Raw genomic sequence first — 22,648 nt, 5'->3', positions numbered from 1 at the left:
ACAAGTTGTCTGACTTCATTAAGTTTGGTTAGATCTATTGATGATGACACCAAGATCCTTCACGATATGACGGTTGGTACTGCCAACTTTCTTTTTGTAGTACCCTAAAAAAAACTTTCTTTTTGTACACTATTGCTTGCTTATTTAATGTCATGTTAATCATTCTGCTAACCAGGCTATATACTTGTTGCCTTGCTTTTTTGATGCAGATTGAAGTACAATGCAGGATAACACACTTGAACTGGGATGGTTGGAATCCTACGATTTGAAATACAATGTTGTGGTTATCAATATCGCTTGCTGCCACTCTCTTCAAGTAACATGTCTAGATCATCAGCGGCAATTTGAGTCTCACAGTAAAGTAGTTGCCATAGGGCGTTGCTTCAACTCAGGAAAATTAATGGCCACAGCTGGGATGTTAACTGACAATCCAAAAGGAGCTTACCGGGAGGAGCTTTCCATCTCCACATGTGAAATTACTATGGTGCGGTGTTAATTTCTCACTTTCTATACATAGCGAAAATAAATAAATAACTGTGTCATGATATGTACTGGACTTTTTTGAGGTTGGGGGGGGGGGGGGCAAAAATACTCCTTTTTTTCAAGGGATAAGTATATTTTTCGTCCTCGAACTCTATCGATGGTATAGAAATCGTACCTCAACTCCGAAACCACTCAAACTCAGTCCCTCTACTATTTAAACCGGATACTTTTCGTCCCTCGCGATGCTTAAAGTGGTTTTGGTACGACGTGTACCCGGTTGTGACTAAAATCGTCCACGTGGCCTAGTTTTGACTGAAAGTATGACCGTAAATGTGCAGTCTAGTTCATCATTTACAGTAAATGTGCAGTAATATTTTGGATGTCTGCTTCAAGTTCAAATGTGACAGTAAATGTGCAGTAATATTTTGGATGTCTGCTTCAAGTTCAAATGTGACAGTAAATGTGCAGTCTAGTTGATCATTTACGGTCAATGTTGCATCTGGTGCTGCAAGTTTTCAAGTTGGAGGAAATAAAAGAGCAAAGAAAGTCCCAGCAAAACTACTGGACTAGTGTACTTGTACTCATGTTTGTGGTTATGTCAGAATTCATGTTTGTGGTTGCTTGTAGTATTTCTCACTTACTTTGTCAGACTTTGAGAATTCCCTTGTGGTTTGCTTGTAAGACTAATCAGTACTATGTTTGTGGTTGTCAGACTATGTTTGTCATGCAATCTGTTCGGTCAGTACTCTGTCCAATCATCTATTAACAAGTGAACAATCGGCAATGCATTCAGTTTACACAATTGTCTAAAATCATGTGTACAATCTGCTATGAATCCCATTCAGTTTGTAAAATGGTATGGAACTTAAACCATCTAGTTAGCATACAATTTGCTGTTACCAAACTGGACAAACATGCGACTGAAATGCTCCGAGCAAACCCAATTTTGCATAAATAACATAGGTCAGATTACATGCAGGTCAAAACCAGGCCAGGTGGACGATTTTAGTCAAAAACGGGTCTACGTCATACCAAAACCACTTTAAGCATCGTGAGGGACGAAAAGTATCCGGTCTAAATAGTTGAGGATTGAGTTTTAGTGGTTTCAGAGTTGAGGGATGATTTCTATACTATCGCCAGAGTTTGAGGACGAAAAATATACTTATCCCTTTTTTCAATTATACAAACTTTGTTCAGCATTGCTAAATGTTTGTGCTTGGCTCACTGTCACTTTATTCTTTTCCTAGACTGGAGTTGGAGGGCCCCTTGTTGATTTTAATGGGGACTTCATCGGGATGAACTTTTATGCTGAGAAAGAGACTCCATTCCTACCAAGGATTAAAATTCTTGAGCTCCTGTCACAGTTCAGGAAAACAATTCAGTGGATGTATGTCCATACTCACTCTGATTGCTTTTCTACTCTTGTCCTACTCACTTATTAGTTTTTGTGCACATGGGTCACACATGCTTAGGAAAATAAATAATGGTGGAAAGCTTAATCAAGAGTGCACTTAATACAATAGTGGCTTCTTATGACATCATACTGCAGCTTACAACACACATTATATAAATCTCTCGCATTGTTGGAAAATTTGTTGACGAAACATTGTGTTAACAATTCATGCATTCTAAAAGAATGTGCAGCCATTTTACATAGAAAATGAAATCACATTGTTTAAGTTACTGCAGCATTGTACAAGGCTAAGAACAGTTAAAGGATGATCACAACTTGGTATGTAGTGAGGAGTCTAACATGCTCAATTACTGTAATACCGAGCGAATGAGAACTATTTAGCAGAGAAATTAGTGCCATGCACTTAACACATGGCCTCATTTGCAAATAAATTTGACTGAGCGCACATTCTATTCTGGATAGCGGCAAACAACTAGTCTAACTGAAACATTTCCTGGACGACCACAGGCCATCTATTCCGCTTCTTGTGAATTTATTATTCAACCTGGAATTTCCAGGAAGCTGACCACATATTCAGTAGGCATACAAAATGAATGAACTAAGTACATAAGAATAGTTCCGCTCATCAGTAGCCGAGGTTTGGTGGTACTACCATTCATGCTGAATGTCAGAGTTTCTGAAATGCGTTGTTTTGATGTTTTTGTAATACTTGCATCTGGTAGGTGATCTGCATTTGATAACATCTCCATTGATTACAAATTAGTTGTTTGTGACATCTGGAGCTGGATAAGCTGCAGTGTGACCTTGACAATCCATACCACCTGTCTTGTCATGATGTCTCGCAGTTGCCCTGTACTCAATTGTCATGATGTCATGCTGAATGTCAGACTATGTTTAAGCTATTAATACTTGTTTAAATGATAAGGTAGTGACGGTTCCCTGGTAGGTTTGGTATAATATTATCGCCATTTTATTGTTTTTTGTTGTCGCTCACCACAACATGCATGGGAAAAGTTTTCCACTATATTAGGCTACTCATATTTAATAAATATTTTCGTTTATACAATAATCAAACACAATAAATATTTAGGTTTTAGGGTTTCCCCATTGTATTGTTTAGCGCAATCTGACCCTAATCAACAATTTTCCTGATTTGTCCCTTATAAACATTGAAATTTGTATTGTTGTTTGGTATCCATGCATAGATATCATCCATGTTTTATTTTTTGTGGATTTCTCTATTATTCCGATGAGTTTATTGCATTCTGCTGCAGGGCTACAAATAAGAAAGGACCTGGTAGTAAAATTGAAACATTTCCCAGACCTTATAAGCCTGATTCAGAAGGTGAGAAAAACACCTTAAGATTGCTAAATTGTGCGCAATCATCACATCACCAGGCAATTCCTCGCTAGAGTCACCACCAATGTTAATTTTCAACAATCATTTGTAGAATCTGGGTACGTACTTAGTTTTATGGTTGCACCTATTATCATGCTAATAACATACAGCATATGATATGCTAATTAATTAGTTCATTCTAAGTACTCCAGTGTAGTGTATGAATATTAGAATATACTCCTGTCCTTCATACTGCTTTTCAGTGTTCTAAATTCTGCTTATTTCCCTTCTTCAATCTTCTCCATTTTAGACAGCTCAAGGAAGGGAGAGAAACTTAAGGATAAGAAACCTTCCATATGTACTCTCTGTGATCCAGAATGTCAACCAGGTTGGGTCACTTCTAATGTTATAATAATTATTGATCATTGTTCACAGTCATTAATTGTTTCACCCCTGTGGCACCAGGACTCATGGATGGATTATTATTAGAGCGGAAGTCTTTATGTTCTGGGCGGCCGAGTTATCCTTATTTTGGTGAGTTGTTGCTTGCAGTTTTCCTGACCATCATTATACATGGGGTCATCAATCACTTAACTATGTTGCAAAATTTAGGCATTCCTACAAAAAAGGAGCTGAGGTCCAATGGTTATCCCCTCCCAGTTTGGCAGAATGGTGAGTTTATTCGTGTCCTTTTGATATTTACTCTTTTCTGTTGGAACATCTGTCATCTGACTGGTCTCTCCAGCTCCCCTCCACTACTGAATCTTTATTGCTTTTGCTAGTGGGCATGCGTTTGCTTAACAATTTTGAAGAGAAATTTAGTTTAGATATCTGGAGTAAATTCGAAAGAAATGTTGCTTCAAATATGTCTGAAAGTGTTGTTGCATTGGCTTCATTCAGTGGTAATTATATTCATTATAAGCTTGTTTACTTTCAATATTCTTTTTGCAATTTCTTCACTAAATACTCTTGTAGGAAAAACAAGGTGTTTTGCTTGCACTGGCGTATTCATAGACTGCAATGGGTCCACCACAAGAGTTCTGACCTCAGCAAGTTTGGTTAGAACTTCTGACAACGAAAATAAGGTTGCTGATAACCTTAAGGTTGTTACTCTGCTAATAGTTGTTTAATTGCCCCTTCTACTTATTCATGATATCACTGGTTTAGTCTTACCATATCATTAATTGCAGATTGTAGTGTGCCTTCCAGATAATCGTCATACCAGAGGGACATTGCAACATTACAGTCTACATTATAACATTGCCGTAGTCCACATCAAGAATTTCTGCTGTACTCAGACTGCACAAATTGATAACCAGATGCTAATTAAACCTCAGAAGGAGGTAGTAGCTATAGGGCGTGTCTACCAATCAGGCAAATTAATGGCCACAAGTGGGATCGTGATTGACAGACCAAGTAAGCTTGGTTGCAAAGAGCTTAAGATTTCCACCTGTAAAATCACCAAGGTACGCTGTGTCTTTTCATGTGGTGGAAATAAATAGTTGCATCAGAATGAGTAATTATGCTTACAAATACTGTCTTTTCCTATTCGTTACTTCTGTGTGTGCTAGGCTGGGATTGGAGGGCCTCTTATTGATTTTGATGGAAATTTTATTGGCATGAACTTCTATGGCTTGGAAGAGGCTCCATACATACCAGTGAATATAATTCTAGGAGTCTTGAAGAATTTTGATGCACAAGGGTATGCTTTCTATATTTATGTATTTTTTTGTACAGTATGCAGGTGTCTTTGCGCCTGCATAATATTCAATCTTGAGGAAGTTTAGTAGCCTTGATAGGACACATTTGTTACCATTTTGATCTTTTTGTACTGAGCACATTAATTAGAAGCTTGAATATAATAGAACTGCTGTGCATATGTTAAATAACATACGACAGTGGTATGATAAAGACCGATCCTGTGGTTGTGCCGACAGTTGAGCATGTCTGATTGTACGTACATTTGTGATTTAAGGAAGTATCGTATCGTATGTCTCATACTCTCATGGCATCACTCTAAGCTGGAACTATAATGGTAAATATGGGTTGGTTTTGGTTGTTATTTTCAGGTTACTTTTAATTTGGAACTCATGCTAGTTCTTAAGTCCCAACTTGCTTTTGCGGTTGAACCATTTCGCCTGTTATTGTTCAGACATATGAAGTCGTGAACTGATGTTGTGTGGTTTTGGTCTTGTCGTCACACGCGTGTGTTTGTTCTTGTACATTAAAACTGTTTTCGGCCTGTTTGTAGGACTGTTGCTAGAGACGATGATGATAGCCCAAACAGGTATTGTTTATTTACTACGCGTTCATTAACACTGCTTGCTAGAGATATATATTATTTTAGCAGCTTATTTATGGTTTAATCTGGACAGATGGCCCGTGCCTAAGCCATTTTGGTGCTATCCCAAATGGCACGAGCTTGAGGAAGGAATAGATGTGGAAGAAGAAATTATATATCAGCGGCAGCGGCAACAATTCTAACCTGATGAAGTGCATCTCGATGCATGTGCGCCTATCTTGTCCTCAAGCTGCTGATCCAGTTGAAGCACAAGCTGATCATGTCTAGCAAGTATGAAGTGTTTGTAACTTCCCTAATCTGAACCCTGAAATACTAGCTTACGACCGTACGCCGCTTGATGTGATGGACCTAGATGCCTTTTCCGGTAAAAAAAGTGATCGATGCACGTGTACTAAGGCCGTTAAGGCACGCGTTGGGGAGACTGTCTTATTTTTTGGCAGTACTAAGTTTGTTTGCAGCTGTGGTTGTGATTTTTAGGCACAGTGATGAACAGTTGTCGTAAGAAACATCGGTACAACGTACAAGTCTGACCCCAACGACTAGGTTGGTGACCTGCATCTCTTGGCAATCAGATTCTTTTGAGGGCCAAGTTGAGTAGCAGCAGAAGATAGCTCCATTCTGCTGTGCTCAACATGGGTCCAAAGAGGTTTCATCAGCATCGCAGTCCTTTTCTGCTCAGGATGAACAGTAAATCCAAAACAAATCATAATTTCTGAATTTATCTTGGCAAACTTTGATAAATGTTGTGTGCTTGACAGATTTTAGCAGAAATGATATTCGTGGAGGTCATGGCCCAAAAAGAAAGCAATATCAGCACTCCAAAATGCTTTCTAAAATAGCATTTTTGTAGCATTGAGTTTTTTTTTCCAAATGTCATTTTTTCACAAATTTTGGCAAACACACAAAGCGTTTGTCAAAGTTTAGCACAAAGCATTGCAGATTTTTCTTAGTTTTTCTAATTTTTTTAGTTTTACTGTTCATCAAGAGCCATTGAGTTTGCCAAGCAGGCCCTCTCCGACGGCACGAAAGCCGTCAGCATGTGCATGCCTTGAAGATCCACCGATCAGAAGGAGAGCTGCAACGGTGCGCAAGCTAACTCCTTTGTGTTGCATGCAGGGTGAAATCCAGCGCTCGTCACGCCTTAAGCTGCTGATTCTTCTTGTTGCTTCCGTCGACCAAGGGATGTTCGCTTGCAGAATGCAGAGAGATGCCAGACAAACATGCCTGGAAATCTGGATGTATTCGTGAACAGTTTGATGGTGGCGAAGGTCGTCCAACTCCAACCGTAGGCATCAAATGTCCGCCCCTGCTCTGGCCTCCTCCATTTGACAGCGTACCGAGATCAATAACAATTTAAACATACATTTAACAGTTGTAAGCATATGCAATCACAATAAAAAAACATTGGTTGTTCAATAAGTTTTACATTCAGGCAATCCCAAAAGTTACCTGTCAAGCTGTCCATGCCAAAGACCTTCTTCGCCTCCTAGTCCGGCCATCTATGGAAAAGACCTCACTCTTTGGTTGACCCGATCTCCTCCATATGCCCGAAGCGCTTCAACATTACTACAGATCTGAATAGCACTAACCTGTCATCACTGACCATCCCGTGATCACACGATACAGCAGTAAGTAATGAGCATTAGCACTAACTGGCCACTCGGGAGGCATTAGTGAAAATGCTTATTTGGCTCCGCTAAATGCATATCACAGATGGGTACAAAAATGGTCGATCTGTGATAACATGCTCCGCTGACCAAAATGGACCAAACGTTTTCACTAACTGTCATCTATATTTGACTTGTATGTGTAGCCTATTCAAATTAGACCCTTCGGGTTTCCATCCGGTCAGTGTTGGTTTGTTAGCGGCCTATTAAAACGAGTCGTTCACTGCCGCTCCACAATCAAAACTCTCTCTTCACTGTTCCCAGCAGCACCTCCTCCCCTCTGTCCTGGCACCGTCGCTTGGAGAGATTCTGACGCCGCGGCCGGCATCATGCGTTGCAAAGACACGGATCGACAATCCAGTGCCATCGCATCTTCATTGCTTCATGAACACCGTCGTTTTGTCCCATCGACCATGGCAACGGGTGGATTCTGTCTGATCCAAAAGTTGCATTCCACCCGCCCGGCCGTGGGACACCGGGTCTACCACGCGACTAAGTTTTTTTACCGGAGCCGGTACCCACCGGTCAAGCATCCGCCCTTGGTGTCATTTTGGAGATTTGTGCCCTTGTTTTGTTTATCAGATAGATGAATGGTAATACATGAATACATGTATTTGCGTCAGACAAATAGTCAGCTTTTACAGAGAAGAGTGAGAGGAGTGGAGAGAATGGTGCATGCATGCATTCTCTCACCCCATGCACTGGACATGCATTTTATTTTCATCCTCATATTTCTAATGATTCATATCTTTTGAACCAAATGTTTATTACTGAAACTTCTTATATATTTGAATTTGTGGGGTGAAGACCTTCAAAACAAGATCAATTTTGAATATATTTGAGCTATCTTTTTCATATATATTTCAATTACATTTGAAATTAGTTTCATAAAACATAAAAACGTTTCACTAGTTCATAGAAGTGATTTATACGGTTTCGAACATGTCACAAACTGGAATATGGAAATCACAAACACAATGAAAGATCTTTCATATATTATGAAAAGAAATTTTAATAAATTTTTAATAATCAATTCTGCACTATTTTAACTGATTTGAAAACATCAATATCACACATTTGAACACATAGGTTTCAGCCATTTCAAAGAACTGGCTTCGTACATTTCATAAAACTGATTTCATTCATTAAAAAAAACTTATTTTAGAAAACTGATTTCACTTATTTTAATATAATCATTACAAAGCAATTCACTTGTTCCAAGAGTAGATTTCACTCACGAGATTAATTTCACATATTTTAAACAACCTATTTCACTATTTTTCACACACAGATTAAGCAAATTGACAAACATACCGACATATATTTCATATATTTGAAAAATACATCTTTCATATATTTGAAAGAAATAGCGTAATGACTAGATTTCACTCATTAAAAGAAACTAGTTTTGTATATTTGAAATAACCAATTTCACATATTTTAAACAACCTATTTCACTATTTTTCAAACAAAAGATTAAGCAAATTGACAAACATACCGAAATATGTTTCATATATTTGAAAAATACATGTTTCATATTTGAAAGAATAAGTGGAATGACCAGATTTCATTCATTAAAAAAATAGTTTCATATATTTGAAATAATCAATTTCACATATTTTAAACAACATATTTCACTATTTTTCACACACAAGATTCAGCAAATTGACAAACATACTGAAATGTGTTTCATATATTTGAGAAATACATGTTTCATATATTTGAAAGAATCAATTTCACATCATGAAACATTGAATTTCACATATTTGAAATAAACCATTTCACAAATTTAAACACTGGTATCGTCTGTTTCACTAATTTCACTAATTTTAAATTTGAAAGAATTAATTTTCACACAATAAAACACATGTTTTGAGAAATATGTGATTTTGACTATTTCACTGATTCAAATATGATTTCACTCATTAAAATAAATATTTCACTTATTTGTAAACACTGGTTTCACTTATTCAAAACACATGTTACTTTGAAATAATTGAAATCTATGAAATTAGATTTTTGAACCAAGTGAAATCTATGAATAGATTTACTTTCTTGAAATGTGTGAAACAATTATTTTTAAAACTGCAATACTTTTCATATATTTGGAAAATACAACTTCCATAGACTTTAACTAACCAAATTTACTCATTGAAACAATCGATTTCACATATTTGAAATACCTCATTTCATAGTTTTATAGTTTTTCACATATTTTAGTTAACTAACCAAATGTATCAAATGTCTTGTCGCCAGGATTTGAAATATATATAAATTATCCAAAACAAACTTTTCGTTCAAAAGGTGTGAATGATTGAAATTATCACAAGATAATTTAAAATCCATGAATTTAAGGGTGAGAGGTGTGTCCGTGTCTGTGTCATACATGCGCTTTTGTAGGACCCACTAGTACCTTTCAATGACCAAAACACATGCAAATAGTATTCATGTCAGATAAAGGCTGTCAGAGTAAAACAGGAAAATACCAAACCACTTGCAGCCGAATACAAGAAAATACCAAACGCAGTGCGCAGATCACAAAGCAAGTCAACCGTGGATATCTCACCGGCACATCCCGGCACCGGTAAAAGTGACTTTCCGGTCTACCACGCATGTGTGCACGGTCATAGACCCCACATGTGCTTCCTCATTATTCGGCCGCGGTGGGGGCCACGATGGTGAGCTCTATTCCTTTATATTATTGTTCAAATTTGAGAGCTCTGTTCCTTTCTTTTAGTGTTCAAATTTGGAGTTTGCTAAGCATCTTGTGGATGAGTCATTGTCATTGCGGTATAAATTTATACATTATTTTACCATGCATGTTAGAATAGTTTCGCGCATTAAGGCTAGATTGAGAACCTTAAGGCCTGACTATGAATGTTTTATCCATATAAACTGAAAATGTATGTCCTAGTAACTTTGTCCACATGCTTTTATACATAACTTCAACAACCAAAAGAACTATCAAGCGCTTCTTTATCATGTTGAGGAAGTCTTTCTTAGAAATTTGTAATAATCATCTCTTTGGAAAACTCATTATTGGGGCATTTGAGTATTGGTGATTTAAGTCTTCCCTAAGCTTAAGTCATAAGTTCTTCGGAATGTGGCAATAATTTATAAATATAATTCCTATCCTCATGTACTTGCTACAAATGATAATATTTTGAGCTAAATTCAAAACGGAGTTCAACCAGTTCCATTTCATAAGGTTCAACCAAGAGACTAAATAATTTCATAGCGGTTTGGCCTAGCAAGCCAGAGTAGTAGAATAAAGAAGGGATTAGAGCATGGCTTGCTATGTTATCATTTTTCGAGTAGGTTCGGTGACTGACTAATCCCTTCTTTATTCTACTACTCTGGCTTGCTATGTTATCAAATGCCCCAATACTCTGGCTTGCTATGTCCAGAGCAGTCCATACAAGTGCACATGGACTGGCTAATCATAACAATCATTATTAGACCATCAATAACAAAGAAGGGATCTTGTATAAAAAAAGGATCTTGATAGTAGCAAATGTTTGCTGGAGGGCATGGCGAATCAAACGGTTTTTATGGCAATTTATATTGTCTGAGGATTGCAATTTTCTTTAGCAGTTCTTTTTTAGTCATAGGATTTGTCGTGCTTGGCGAAGATTTGCCATCCTCGTGGCAATGTGAATTGCCATGAAAAACGTTCAATTTGCCATGCAGTAGCGAATGTCAGCACAATACCGTTTTGGAAAGAGAAAAAAAATGTCCTCATGTGCTCCCTCCGTCTTAAATTTTTTGTCTTAGATCTGTCTAGATACGGATGTATTTAACACTAAAATGTAACTATATACATCCGTATTTAGACAAATCTAAGACAAGAAAATTTTTGGGATAGAGGGAGTAGTAGTGTTTGTCAAGGACAATTTCAAGTTAGGACTGAACAGTTCAATTAATCCCGTATGGACTGCTCTGGCATGCTAGGTCAAACCGCTAGGCAATGCCATGATCGGCGTGTACACGCTGCAGCTTCTGCTCGCCGTTGTCCGCCTTGGCGGCAGCGAGCTCCTTGCCTTTGCCCCAGAGGAACGCGTAGAGCCCCATGACGACGAGGCCCGCCCCGAGAATACCGCCGAGGTAGAGGTCGGCGCCGAGCAAGCCGGCGTCAACCACAGTCGTGGCAATGAGCGACATGGAGTTGAACATGGGCGGGTACACCAGCCCGCGGCGCGCCACCGCCCACGACACGAGCACGAACGTGACGCCCGTGTTGAAGACCCCGGAGTACACCACCGTGGCCAGGCGCAGGTCCCACCCCAGTCTCCACTCCGCCGCCCAGCCCTCGCCGGGTGCTTGGACGGCCGCCACCCCGGCGGCCGCGGCTGACTGCAGGCTGCCCGCCGCGCACGTGAGCGCGGTGGACCAGTATCGGGACGGGAACACCTTGGCAACCCTGGCCTGCACCACGAACCAGAGCGCGCAGCTCACGCAGCTCCCACACATGAACAGCGTGCCGACGGCCATGTCGTGGCCGCCGTGGACCACCGACGCCGGTGCCGGCGGGCTGGCGTGAGCGTGGGCATAGGACGGCCGGAGGTGCGGCAGCGGGAGATGAGTGCCCTTGCAGAGGCTGACAACCATGGTGCCGGCGACGCCAACGGCCGTGCCGACCAGCTTCATCCTGCCGGGCCAGGTGCCGAGGGAGATGCGCTCGGCCTGGAGCACGACGGCGATGAGGAAGGTGACAACGGGGATGAGGTTGAAGAAGTTGACGGTATAGGCGGCGCTGGTGGCCCGTAGGGAGCAGTAGTACAACCCCGTCGCCAGCAAAACTCTGCATCATACACGCATAATTCAAATTTTTTTGGATGCAAGACTGTACTGAATACATATTAAATAACTGAGAACCCAACACAATAGCCTGAAGTAATTTAGATGTCTGTTATTTTTGTGCCACTTTCTCACACATGCATGCAAATAAAGAGAGTAGACATGCAAACATAACAATACGAAAAAAATGGTTTTGAAAACTTACAAAAACTCTTATTTCACCAACCGTTAAACCGATTAACCAAACGTTTCACTGATGGCTGCTACACTGTGATGAGATTTGCAAACTTAGTCCCATGTTGACATGTTTCATAATATTTCATTGGTAATTGCAAAATTATAGTCATTTAGTTGTCGGGCTACATGCTTGTACAACCATTTTGCTGCGATGGAGGTGATAGTAAATTAATTAGTTACAACAAAAAGAAAAGAACATGGTTATCAGGTTACATAACGCTACTCTCGATCAATTGTGGGACTTCCATGATACTCCCTCAGTCTCATTTCAGTGCTAAATACATCCGTTGAAGCAACAATTAATATGGGACGGAGGAGTAGTAGTTTTACAGCCTCACGTCATCTTTTACTTATTTAGAGTAACATTTTAATACTCACCCTGGCCATTCACATCAATGCTACTATCCCTAACACATATTTACCTGACAATCATACATATTTAGCACAGTAATCGTACATTGTTATCGTGGTAAAATTTAGATACTAATAACCACATTACTTCAATATATACTAATAACCACATTATGATAATTTGACAAGTGGAAGGACAACAAAAATCGTCAAAATGTAACACAGACTGCAGTATACTATAGTTGGATGCAAACCCAAAAGTAGAGTTGATGAAGATCCAGCCCAAAACAACCATGTTCACTTTCTTCAATATTTCCCTGCAATAATCAACGACAGTGGCGCGGTAGCTATATTAATGAAAGAAGAACAGATGATGCAAATGCAGAGAATCAAATGGAAAAATGCATGCATGCTAGGGAAATACGCTGTCCTTTTAAAAAAACAGTACTTAAAAGGAAAAAAAACTCCTTCCATAATCCAGACGTGGCTGCAGATGTTGTCATGTGAATGATCCGATCATCGACGAGCGTGCCTACAGCTGGCGGTTGCGACATGTCTAGCACTGTCATGTGCCCAAATGATCAGATCGATGAGCATACACCTGGCGGCTATAAGTAGGGGCATGTGTATGCCTATGCATTCATGCTGTCCGTCAGTCAACCTAGCTAAGCAAAACAAATGACATTTCATGCATGCATTCACGAATGATGTACGTGTTTCGCCGAACGTGGATACAATGGTTTAAAACTAACTGATATTGCGCACCACATGGCTCAATACCTCTCAAAGACGACAGCAAGGGGGGCAACGGTGGCGGCAGCGACGAGGTTGCGGTAGACGAGGAGGACCAGGGGTTGCATGCCGCCGTTGAGCGCCGCCTTGGACAGCAGCATCGTCACCACCGTCAACACCTGCACCAGTAGCATGCCCGCCGGCAGCGCCACCCGCTCTGCCTTCCTCCTCCTCGTCTCCTCCTTGCTGCCCTCTGCCGCCGCCATTCTCAAAGCCAGGGGCCGAGCTTTACTTCTTGGGACACACGAGCAACGCAATGCTAGAGAGTGAGAGGATGGGAGAGAGCTAGCTACGTAGTGAGGTTGCAAACTTGCAATATGTAGGAAACGAACAAGGCAATAACATGATGGTTGGCTTGCGTTGTGTGTGGTTGGTATAATGGTTGATTCCCGCAAAAAAGAAAAGGTAGTGGTTGATTACATCGAATATTCACTATATTTCCATACACGCATAATGCTCCAAAATTTGATCCAGATACCAAGGTACGTACCCCCCTCCCTCCAAATAAATAAATCAACCCATCTAAATACCAAATTTTTTGCACAATGTTAGAATAAATCCAAGGCATACCGTCGATTATCCGAGGACCAAGCAATCACACAAGCACGACACCGAGATTTGTTAACGAGGTTCACCGATATGGCTACATCCCCGGGGCATGACTACGGGCGCTCCTCCCTGTGACACCGTCACAATACCGCACTTCGGCCGCCCGGGCGCCGGCACACGCCGCCGGCTCCCCCGCGTGCCCGTGCTATTATGTTGGCATAGGTTATATCGTGTGTCTACCCCCGCTATATATGAGAGGCCTAGGATACAAGTGTCCTACTAGGACACGACTCCACATCCTATGTAAACATGATACAACTACAAGTCCAACTGTAACCTACCTTGTACACTATATTCGACACAACTCCAACAAACTCCACCTTGGCGAATATACTCCACCCCCCTGGATTTGTCCATGCGTCAAACTTCCATGTACATTGGACTTGAGCTTATCCCATGAGTACCGCTGCTACTCCAAAGACTCCATGCGACTCCACCTGCAACTTGTAGTCCCTTCTTTTTTGACCACTGTCAACACTCAAGCAAAATTAAGTTTCTTGTTACTCTATTTGTGCTCCCAACTTCCAGAGTATCCGTCCAATGCAATCACACACCGATCACTGACCTGCGTGAAAAATGAATAACTCACATATCGGGTGTCACACATAAGAGTTACCTGAACTCAACATCACCGCTCCTTTCTTGACTGCCTATCTGAAACTTGAAGGAATTTCACCGTTGCTTGTAGTCATCCCGAGTCAAATTCGCAGTTGTCTCACCACATGTATGACCACCAGAGCCCTGGCCCGTCTCCATGTCCCGTGCATACCGCACGCCTCACCGCTATTACTGCGTCGAGCCTCCGCTGTCCCGGTCGAGTCTCAAGGGTCGCAAAACTACACCACTCAACCCCCACTGCAGAGTACCATCAATCGTCAGACCGATGACGAGTTTCACGCTTCCATCAGACCACTGGGCTCCAGTCCGAACTACATGTCACTCGCTTTTCCCGCTGAATAGGCTTCGACTCTCTGTCGACTTACGCCGTAGCCCCTCAATCAGCTCCACCTTCAACATGACTCCATGGTAGATGATCAATCCACCCCTGCGCCTCATCGACTTCAAGCTCCGTGTATACACCACCTTGAATCAATCCCGCGCCATAGTCTTGTCGAAGCCGCACAAGCCTCGGGCATGTGCACCACGTGTTTCCACGCCCAGAAGTCGGTCACCATCAGCATCACGCTCCTACGTCGTCTTCGCCGATTTCACCACCGTCTTCTGTACCGACCGACTTGCGTCGATCCGTCAGACTGCCTAGTCCGACCCAGCCGAACTCGTTCGACTGTATGACACACTCGAGGCTTCCAAATCATCTTCCGCGAATTTCCATCCATCACATAGTAATTCCATCACAGCTAACATGACTTCCCGCAACGCCTTTAAGCATCCATGTTGTGTCAACAAATTTCTCACTCTTGTCTGCCATAACTCAAGATTTTCAGTTCCGTGAACTTCTCTACCTCAAACTTGGTGCTCATTGGGGCCATAGTTCTTTGTATGGCTGACCCTGCAAAAATTATCCGAGCTTTCCACACAACGCCCCAAACACACGAACAGAACCTCTGCGTGCTACTAGAGCAAAACCAAGAGAATTAAAATCTTTGGCCTTCACGTGGTGGATCGGCTCCCTTGCACAAAACTTCCAATGCTAGCTTTGCCTTGCCATGACCTTCTGCTTTCCAACGGATTATCCCTTGCGATTCTTTCTATTCGCCAGTTCATTGCGTGCCTATCTCAGTGTCATTTGGAGACTCGGTCTCCTTCCTTTTTGTCCAAAACAAAACTCGCGTCTTCATGCTCTACCCGCACACCTGAACACAGCTTGCAACTCTCCAGATTGAACCATCCAACACCTAGGCGTCCAGCCATATGGGCCACGCTCCGTGCTTTCCGAGGCCACATCTGCCACGTGCACCAGGGCTTGGACTGCTCCGCCGCTGCTCGCAACGCGTTGATCGAACGGATCTCGTCGAGACTCCTGGCTATTGCACGTATCCCGCCGCCGCCGCTTCATGTACGCGCTGATGGGCTATACGCTCGCCCCACCGATCCATCAATCGATCGCCGCATGTCTCGCCTTCTCCAATCTTGTCGAGAGCCACGCCGCAGCCGGCTGCATCTCAGACTCGATACTTCCTCTAGATCAACAATCCACAACCTCCGAACAACCTAGCTCATGATACCACTTGTTAGAATAAATCCGAGGCATACCGTCGATCATCCGAGGACCAAGCAATCACACAAGCACGACACCGAGATTTGTTAACGAGGTTCACCGATATGGCTACATCCCTGGGGCATGACTACGGGCGCTCCTCCCCGTGACACCGTCACAATACCGCACTCCGGCCGCCCGGGCGCCGGCACACGCCGCCGGCTCCCCCGCATGCCCGTGCTATTATGTTGGCATAGGTTATATCGTGTGTCTACCCCCGCTATATATGAGAGGCCTAGGATACAAGTGTCCTACTAGGACACGACTCCAGATCCTATGTAAACATGATACAACTACAAGTCCAACTTTAACCTACCTTGTACACTATATTCGACACAACTCCAACACACAAACATGCTAATAATTCATAAAGTACAGCTGGGGCTGCTAATATTGATGCTATAATCAGGGCCAGCCACTCTTTTTTTAATTGAAAGCACTTATACATATATTAATCAGCCAGCATTCATACAATCATTTTAGCCACTTCCAATGCAAATAAGAGAACTTCGCCAATCAACACCCAGGTTTCTATTACTCTTACAACCAGTCACTCTCATTGGGGTGCTGAAATTACCATCTTCGTTATGTATACCTTACTTTGGTTGTCCTTGCCAGAACTGAGCAAAGTAGAGCGCGCCCAGCTCAAGCTGCAGGACTACCTACTTGTACAAATAACCGCTCTCACCGCAGGCGATCGGGACATTGCATCCTTTTGCGGGCATCGAGAAGTTGAAGGTAAGCATTGCAGGATGTCCTCAGAAAGATAATCTTAGGGCATCTTCAATACTGACCCGCAAACCGGACACTGCATCCGTCCGTGGACCGAGGGGGGCGGGGGGTAGTCTGTGGACACATAGGCGTGTGGTGGCCATCCAAAGCTATACACATACATTTCAAGCCTAGTTTCAATAAACCGGACGAATTACATGAAAACCGGATGATTTTCATATAGACCGGACAAAATTCATTATATTTTGGATAAATTTCATTAAGAAAAAGAGAAGGATCGGACCTAAACCTAGCTTACAGCGGCGTCCGTCGTCCAAGTCCTTGTTGTTCCCTTCCCATGAATGTGTCCTCCATTTGTTGTTTCCATGAGTGGCGGCAATAAGACTCGCAAAGTGAAGGTGTGGTCGCCAATTTTCGTGTTGAAATTACATTTGTGGAGGTCCCGGCAAAATCATGCTCAAAAAAAACTTTTTTGGAAGCATTTTGGAGCATGGATTTTATTTGTTTTTGCCATGACCTGCACGAATGCCATTTTGTCACGAAATTTTGCACGCATGTGAAAAACACAACAATGTTTGTTGGCAAAAAAATTCAGTTTTTTCTGAACTTTTTAAATATTTTTTTAAAAATTATACTGTAGCAAATGATGCATGTCAGCTCGAGCTCACGTAAGCACTTTCGTACATATTGCAGCAGTTAGCACCTGAGTAGGTTGAATATTCGAGTAGGTTCGGTGACTGACTAATCCCTTCTTTATTCTACTAGCTAGACAAGTGCACATGGACTGGCTAATCATAACAATCATTATTAGACCATCAATAACAAAGAAGGGATCTTGTATAAAAAAGGATTTTGATAGCAGCACATGTTTGCTGGAGGGCATGGCAAATCAAACGGTTTTTATGGCAATTTATATTGTCTGAGCATTGCAATTTTCTTTAGCAGTTCCTTCTTTTAATCATAGGATTTGTCGTGCTTGGTCAAGATTTTCCATCCTCGTGACAACATAAAATTGCCATGAAAAACGTTTAATTTGCCATGCACTAGCGAACGTCAGCACAATACCGTTTGGGAGAGAGAGAAAAAAAATCCTCATGTAGTAGTGTTTGTCAAGGACAATCTCTACTCCTAATGGAGGAGTTGGTAGCCTGGTACGATTTATTTTCGTCCGGGTTTTTCTTCGTCTCAACTCACACCACCCCCCACCAACTGGTTTATCTCCTTCCCACTAAAACACCAAATCCTATTAAAAAGTAGATCGTATTTCACGCTTACTACAGCAGGTTCTGATTCATTTCAATCATGTAAATAATAAGTAATTAAGAATTCATAACTCACAACATACATGCAAGATCACCTTCCTAAAACATAGACGTAACATTTTCCTCGATAACCTTCCGAAACAAAATGAGATATTTCGCAATAACAAATCATTAATCATGCGCACGATGTCATTATTATTATTATTATTATTATTATTATTATTATTATTATTATTATTATTATTATTACTACTACTACTACTACTACTATCATCATCATCATCATCATCATCATCATCTCCACTATTCATTGACTATCACAAGTTTCGTAAACAACAAAAATAGCGTATATTTTACTTGTATAGGCGTACGCATCCGCGCACTCCTACGGAGGACGCCGTGGCCAGGCCTGACACCGGCGCGATACTCAAAAAAGCCAGGGCATGCATCAGGCGTCGAGGACGGCCGTGGCGGAAGACAGGTCGTCATACCACCACGTACATGTGTTCGTGGACACGGTCATATTATATTTATTGTCAATAATACACAGATCCAGACATGCTACATTCTCAAATTAAGTGTGTATATTCAAATGTCAAGAAATTCATTCAGGAAATGTGTCCTATAATACTCGGTAGTCGTCGTCATTTATAGTAGCCATTCATGCTATATTTTTTTAGAAATCGAGCACTGAATCAATTTGAAAATCAAACCTTTATGCAATTAATTAGCTAGACAATTAATTATGTATGGCATTAATTAGGTCCATTTAAATATAAATTTTGAAACCAAGTCATTAATGCAATTAATGGTTTAGGTAGACACTTAATTATGGCTGCATATAATTAGAAGTAGAGATTTTTCTACCAATTAGGCAGGTAATTAGTTAATTAGACATATAGAGAATTAATTAGGTAGGATGTTAATTATTTGTGTAATTAATAAATTAAGCAAGCATTTTATCGCGTTGAATCATTTTGAAAGCGCCGGTCAGCAAGGACGAACAATAGGCTCTCAACGACGTGGCCGAGCATCACTTGCTAACATGGACAACAGTCATCATGGGCCCACGACATGAACGACCTAGCGTTCACCAAGATGAATGATGACCATGCTCTGCAGGATGTCCACAGTTGATGGTTGCCGAAACGTTCGGGGATTAGGACAACACGACACTACATTGGCTAGGTGGTTCATGCTATAGTTGAAAGGGAGAGTGCTCCAAGAATAAGAAGGAAAAGAGAACTAAAGCGACCAGGTGTCCCATGGTGTTGGAGAAGGAAAGAGTGTTCCAAAAAAATAAAGGGAAACAAGAAAGGAAGAGTATTATAAAAAATAAGTAGGAATGAGAATTAAAACTGGCGAGGAAGAAGGAAGAAGAAGAAGATGAGGCGTCGCTGACAAACACGCTGATGTTGACGTGGTGCTCGTTGGCGCCAACGACACGGGTTGGCAAAGAGACTAAAAGTAGAAGATGTAGGGAATGATGAGGAAAAGAAGAACATCAATTATCCCTTCTAACCGTGAATGCTATCTGGGCTGGAGGTGGAGCTTATTGGTGACTAGAAATACATTCATGTTGTCACTTACCTTATATGTCAGTGTGCATTGGCAAAGTTGAATGGACCTTTGAGACTAATCTCTCTAGTTAATTATTTATTTGTGTCAATAGTATGTGTTAGTTAATCAACTTTATTAGGTTGTAAATATGAAAATTTTCATCTCTTTTGCAATGCACGGAGAAGGTGAGGTAGGTGTCATTTGATTTTAAAGAAGGAGGCTCCAGCGAGAAATGCTACGGCGGGAAACCGAGCGAGAAAGGGAGGGTCCGGCAGAAAAAAGGGGGTGATGCGTTGTGGGGTGGGTTTTTTGTGTTGGGGCTGCTAATATTGATGCTATAATCAGGGCCAGCCACTCTATTTTTTTAACTGAAAGCACTTATACATATATTAATCAACCAGCATTCATACAATCATTTTAGCCACTTCCAATGCAAACAAGGGAACTTCGCCAATCAACACCCAAGTTTCTATTACTCTTACAACCAGTCACTCTCATTGCTTGGGGTGCTGAATTACCATCTTCGTTATGTGCACCTTACTTTGGTTGTCCTTGCCAGAAGTGAGCAAAGTAGAGTGCCCCGAGCTCAAGCTGCAGGACTAACTCGACATGTGCCAAAAACCATTCTCACCGTAGGCGATTGAGACGTCGCATGCTTTTGCGGGCATCGAGAAGTCGAAGGTGAGCCTTGCAGGATGACCTCAGAAAGATAATATTAGGACATCTCCAACACTGACCCGTAAACCAGACACCGCATCCGTCCGTGGACCGGAGGGGGGGGGGGGGGGGTTGGAGTCCGCGGACACAGACGCGGGATACGGCCATCCAAAGCTATCTGCATACATTTCAAGCCGAGTTTCTATAAACCAGACGAATTACAAGCAAATCAGATGATTTTCATATATACAAACCAGACGAAATAATTCATTACATTTCAGACAATTTTCATTAAGAAAAAAGGGGGACCGGACCTAAACCTACCTTACAGCGGTGTCCGTCGTCCAAGTCCTTGTTGTTCCCTTCCCGCGAATGGGTCATCCATCTGCTGTCTCCATGAGTACCCGCGAAGTGAAGGTGCGGTCGCCGTGGGGGAAGAGTAGAACATGGGAGATAGACCGGTTGAATTGGGACACAATACCATGCCACCTCCCATGCCCTACTCATCCTCGTCGAAGTCCGCGACCTATCCGTGGCTGGTGGACATGAGGCCCACGATGGAAGTGGAGGGGCCGGCACTCATCATCTTGCCGGCATGGTCGACCAGTGTTTGGCGGCGCATAGAACACGTAGCTGGTGGTGTTCTCGTCCGCGATCGCCAACGCAGCCAGCACGACCTTCGTGTCCTGCTGTGTTGCATGTGTATTGCGAGTGGCGGATTGAGCGCGGGCGGCCTCGTAGAGCGCCTAGTGCTCGGCAACGAAGTTTGGGTTCGCTACGACCATGGCTGCCACGGCTTCCATGCTCGTGCGCTCGCTGTAGATCTGGCCCTTGGCTAGCCGGTGCTACTCGAGGAGGAAGAGATTGTACTGCTGCTCTTTCTATGCCTGCCGAAACACTAACTTAGACGCTAGCGTGGGCTCCTCCTCCACCGTGTCTTCGAATGTTCACAATTAGGCTAGCCACAGTGAGAATAAGCTACCTATTAATTTCCTTGCCTTCCAAAAACTCTTCAGATTTTAAAAAAATTCTTCACAATTTCAAATAATTTTCATAACTTTAAAAAAATATTCATAGTTTTAAATAATGTTCACAAATTTCAAAATTGTTCACATTTCCAAAATTGTTCAGAATATCCAGATTGTTCAAAGATATTTCAAAAAATAACATTTTTTTTAAAAATTGTTCCAAATTTTCAATTTTCTTCATATTTTCACAAAAAACTAAATTTACAAAACATCTTCATTTTTCAAAATATGCTCATTTTTAAAAAAATGCTTTAAACTTCGAATTTTGGTCACAACTACAAAAATATATTTCCAAAATTGTTCGAAATTTCAGAAAAATTTCATAATTTTTTCGAATGTTATTTTTCCAAAAACAATTCAGTATTTCAAAAGTTTTTAGGGGACATTTGTTGAATTCACATGAGTAGTTTTGAATTTTCATCTACATTTTTCTAATACTCAAACTCTTTTTAGTTGTGAATATTTTTCAGAAATCTTGAATAATTTATGAATTGATGAAAAAAGTTGAATTTCATAAAAATAATTGAATTCATGAACATTGTCTGAATACAAGAACATTTTGTTTGAATTCAGAAATATTTTTGAAATTTATGTGAACATTTTTTCAATTTAATTTTTGTTATAGTCATGATTTTTTTCAAATTATAAATCAGAGGGACCAAAGAAAAGAATTGACAAACAAAAACATACTGCACTGGCTCGCTGGGACAGGCCCCGCAGCGAGCGACGCGAGCGGTACCACTCGCTCTGAGCATACACAGCAGCACCTGTATTCTGTGGGTTAGCCCATGAGGCAACAACTGCAAGAAGTAATGATTCTCAAATGAAAATGTGCAAGGAGTAATCCGTACTCTAGCATATTTAGCAGCTAAAAATATAATCTCTCTGTAAACTTTTATAACACATTTTAGGTCACTATTAAATTTGAATAAAAATCATTGTCAAAGATAAGTACTAATAATCACAATCAGTAAGTTCTTCCATTAGCATCCATGCAGTAGCTATCCACTTGTCCATACACAACATATACATCCATTCCCGTAAAAAAGGATATATATCCATTTATTTGTTACTTGAATTAAAGCATTAATAAAACATTTAATTCATGCTTATAGCTAGGCAGGCACACACCAATGTATTCACGGGTCTATATAAACACACACAAATCACAAAGAACAACACAGGGAAAAGAAGAACTGT

General features: G+C 41.3%; 2 protein-coding genes across 3 annotated transcripts; one reads left to right on the top strand and one right to left on the bottom strand.

Moving 5' to 3' along the window:
- The first annotated feature begins 231 nt into the window (after window positions 1-231).
- Window positions 232-6,105, top strand: LOC123064787 (uncharacterized). 2 transcript variants are annotated; one of them, XM_044488185.1, is made up of 12 exons: window positions 232-484; window positions 1,731-1,870; window positions 3,172-3,242; window positions 3,547-3,624; window positions 3,702-3,770; window positions 3,849-3,908; window positions 4,019-4,138; window positions 4,212-4,339; window positions 4,427-4,702; window positions 4,808-4,938; window positions 5,488-5,523; window positions 5,612-6,105. In XM_044488185.1, exons 1-12 carry the CDS (start codon window positions 401-403, stop codon window positions 5,718-5,720), a joined length of 1,302 nt encoding a protein of 433 aa, XP_044344120.1. In that variant the 5' UTR covers window positions 232-400; the 3' UTR covers window positions 5,721-6,105. The 2 variants fall into 2 exon arrangements, with proteins under 2 accessions (XP_044344120.1, XP_044344121.1); XM_044488186.1 differs by lacking the exon at window positions 4,019-4,138 and having other exon boundaries at window positions 234-484; window positions 5,612-6,100.
- Window positions 6,106-11,165: 5,060 nt separating this feature from the next.
- On the bottom strand, window positions 11,166-13,588 carry LOC123067316 (WAT1-related protein At5g64700-like). The gene is made up of 3 exons (XM_044490165.1): window positions 13,371-13,588; window positions 12,845-12,907; window positions 11,166-12,006 (listed from the first exon to the last, which is right to left on the bottom strand). The coding sequence occupies exons 1-3, from the start codon at window positions 13,586-13,588 to the stop codon at window positions 11,166-11,168; spliced, it is 1,122 nt and encodes a 373-aa protein (XP_044346100.1).
- Between the last annotated feature and the right edge of the window lie 9,060 nt (window positions 13,589-22,648).

The sequence above is a fragment of the Triticum aestivum genome, chromosome 3B, assembly GCF_018294505.1.
Source record: "Triticum aestivum cultivar Chinese Spring chromosome 3B, IWGSC CS RefSeq v2.1, whole genome shotgun sequence".
NCBI lineage: Eukaryota > Viridiplantae > Streptophyta > Magnoliopsida > Poales > Poaceae > Triticum > Triticum aestivum.
Note: the sequence above shows the minus strand (reverse complement) of the source record. Positions and strands in the feature narration are given on the sequence as shown.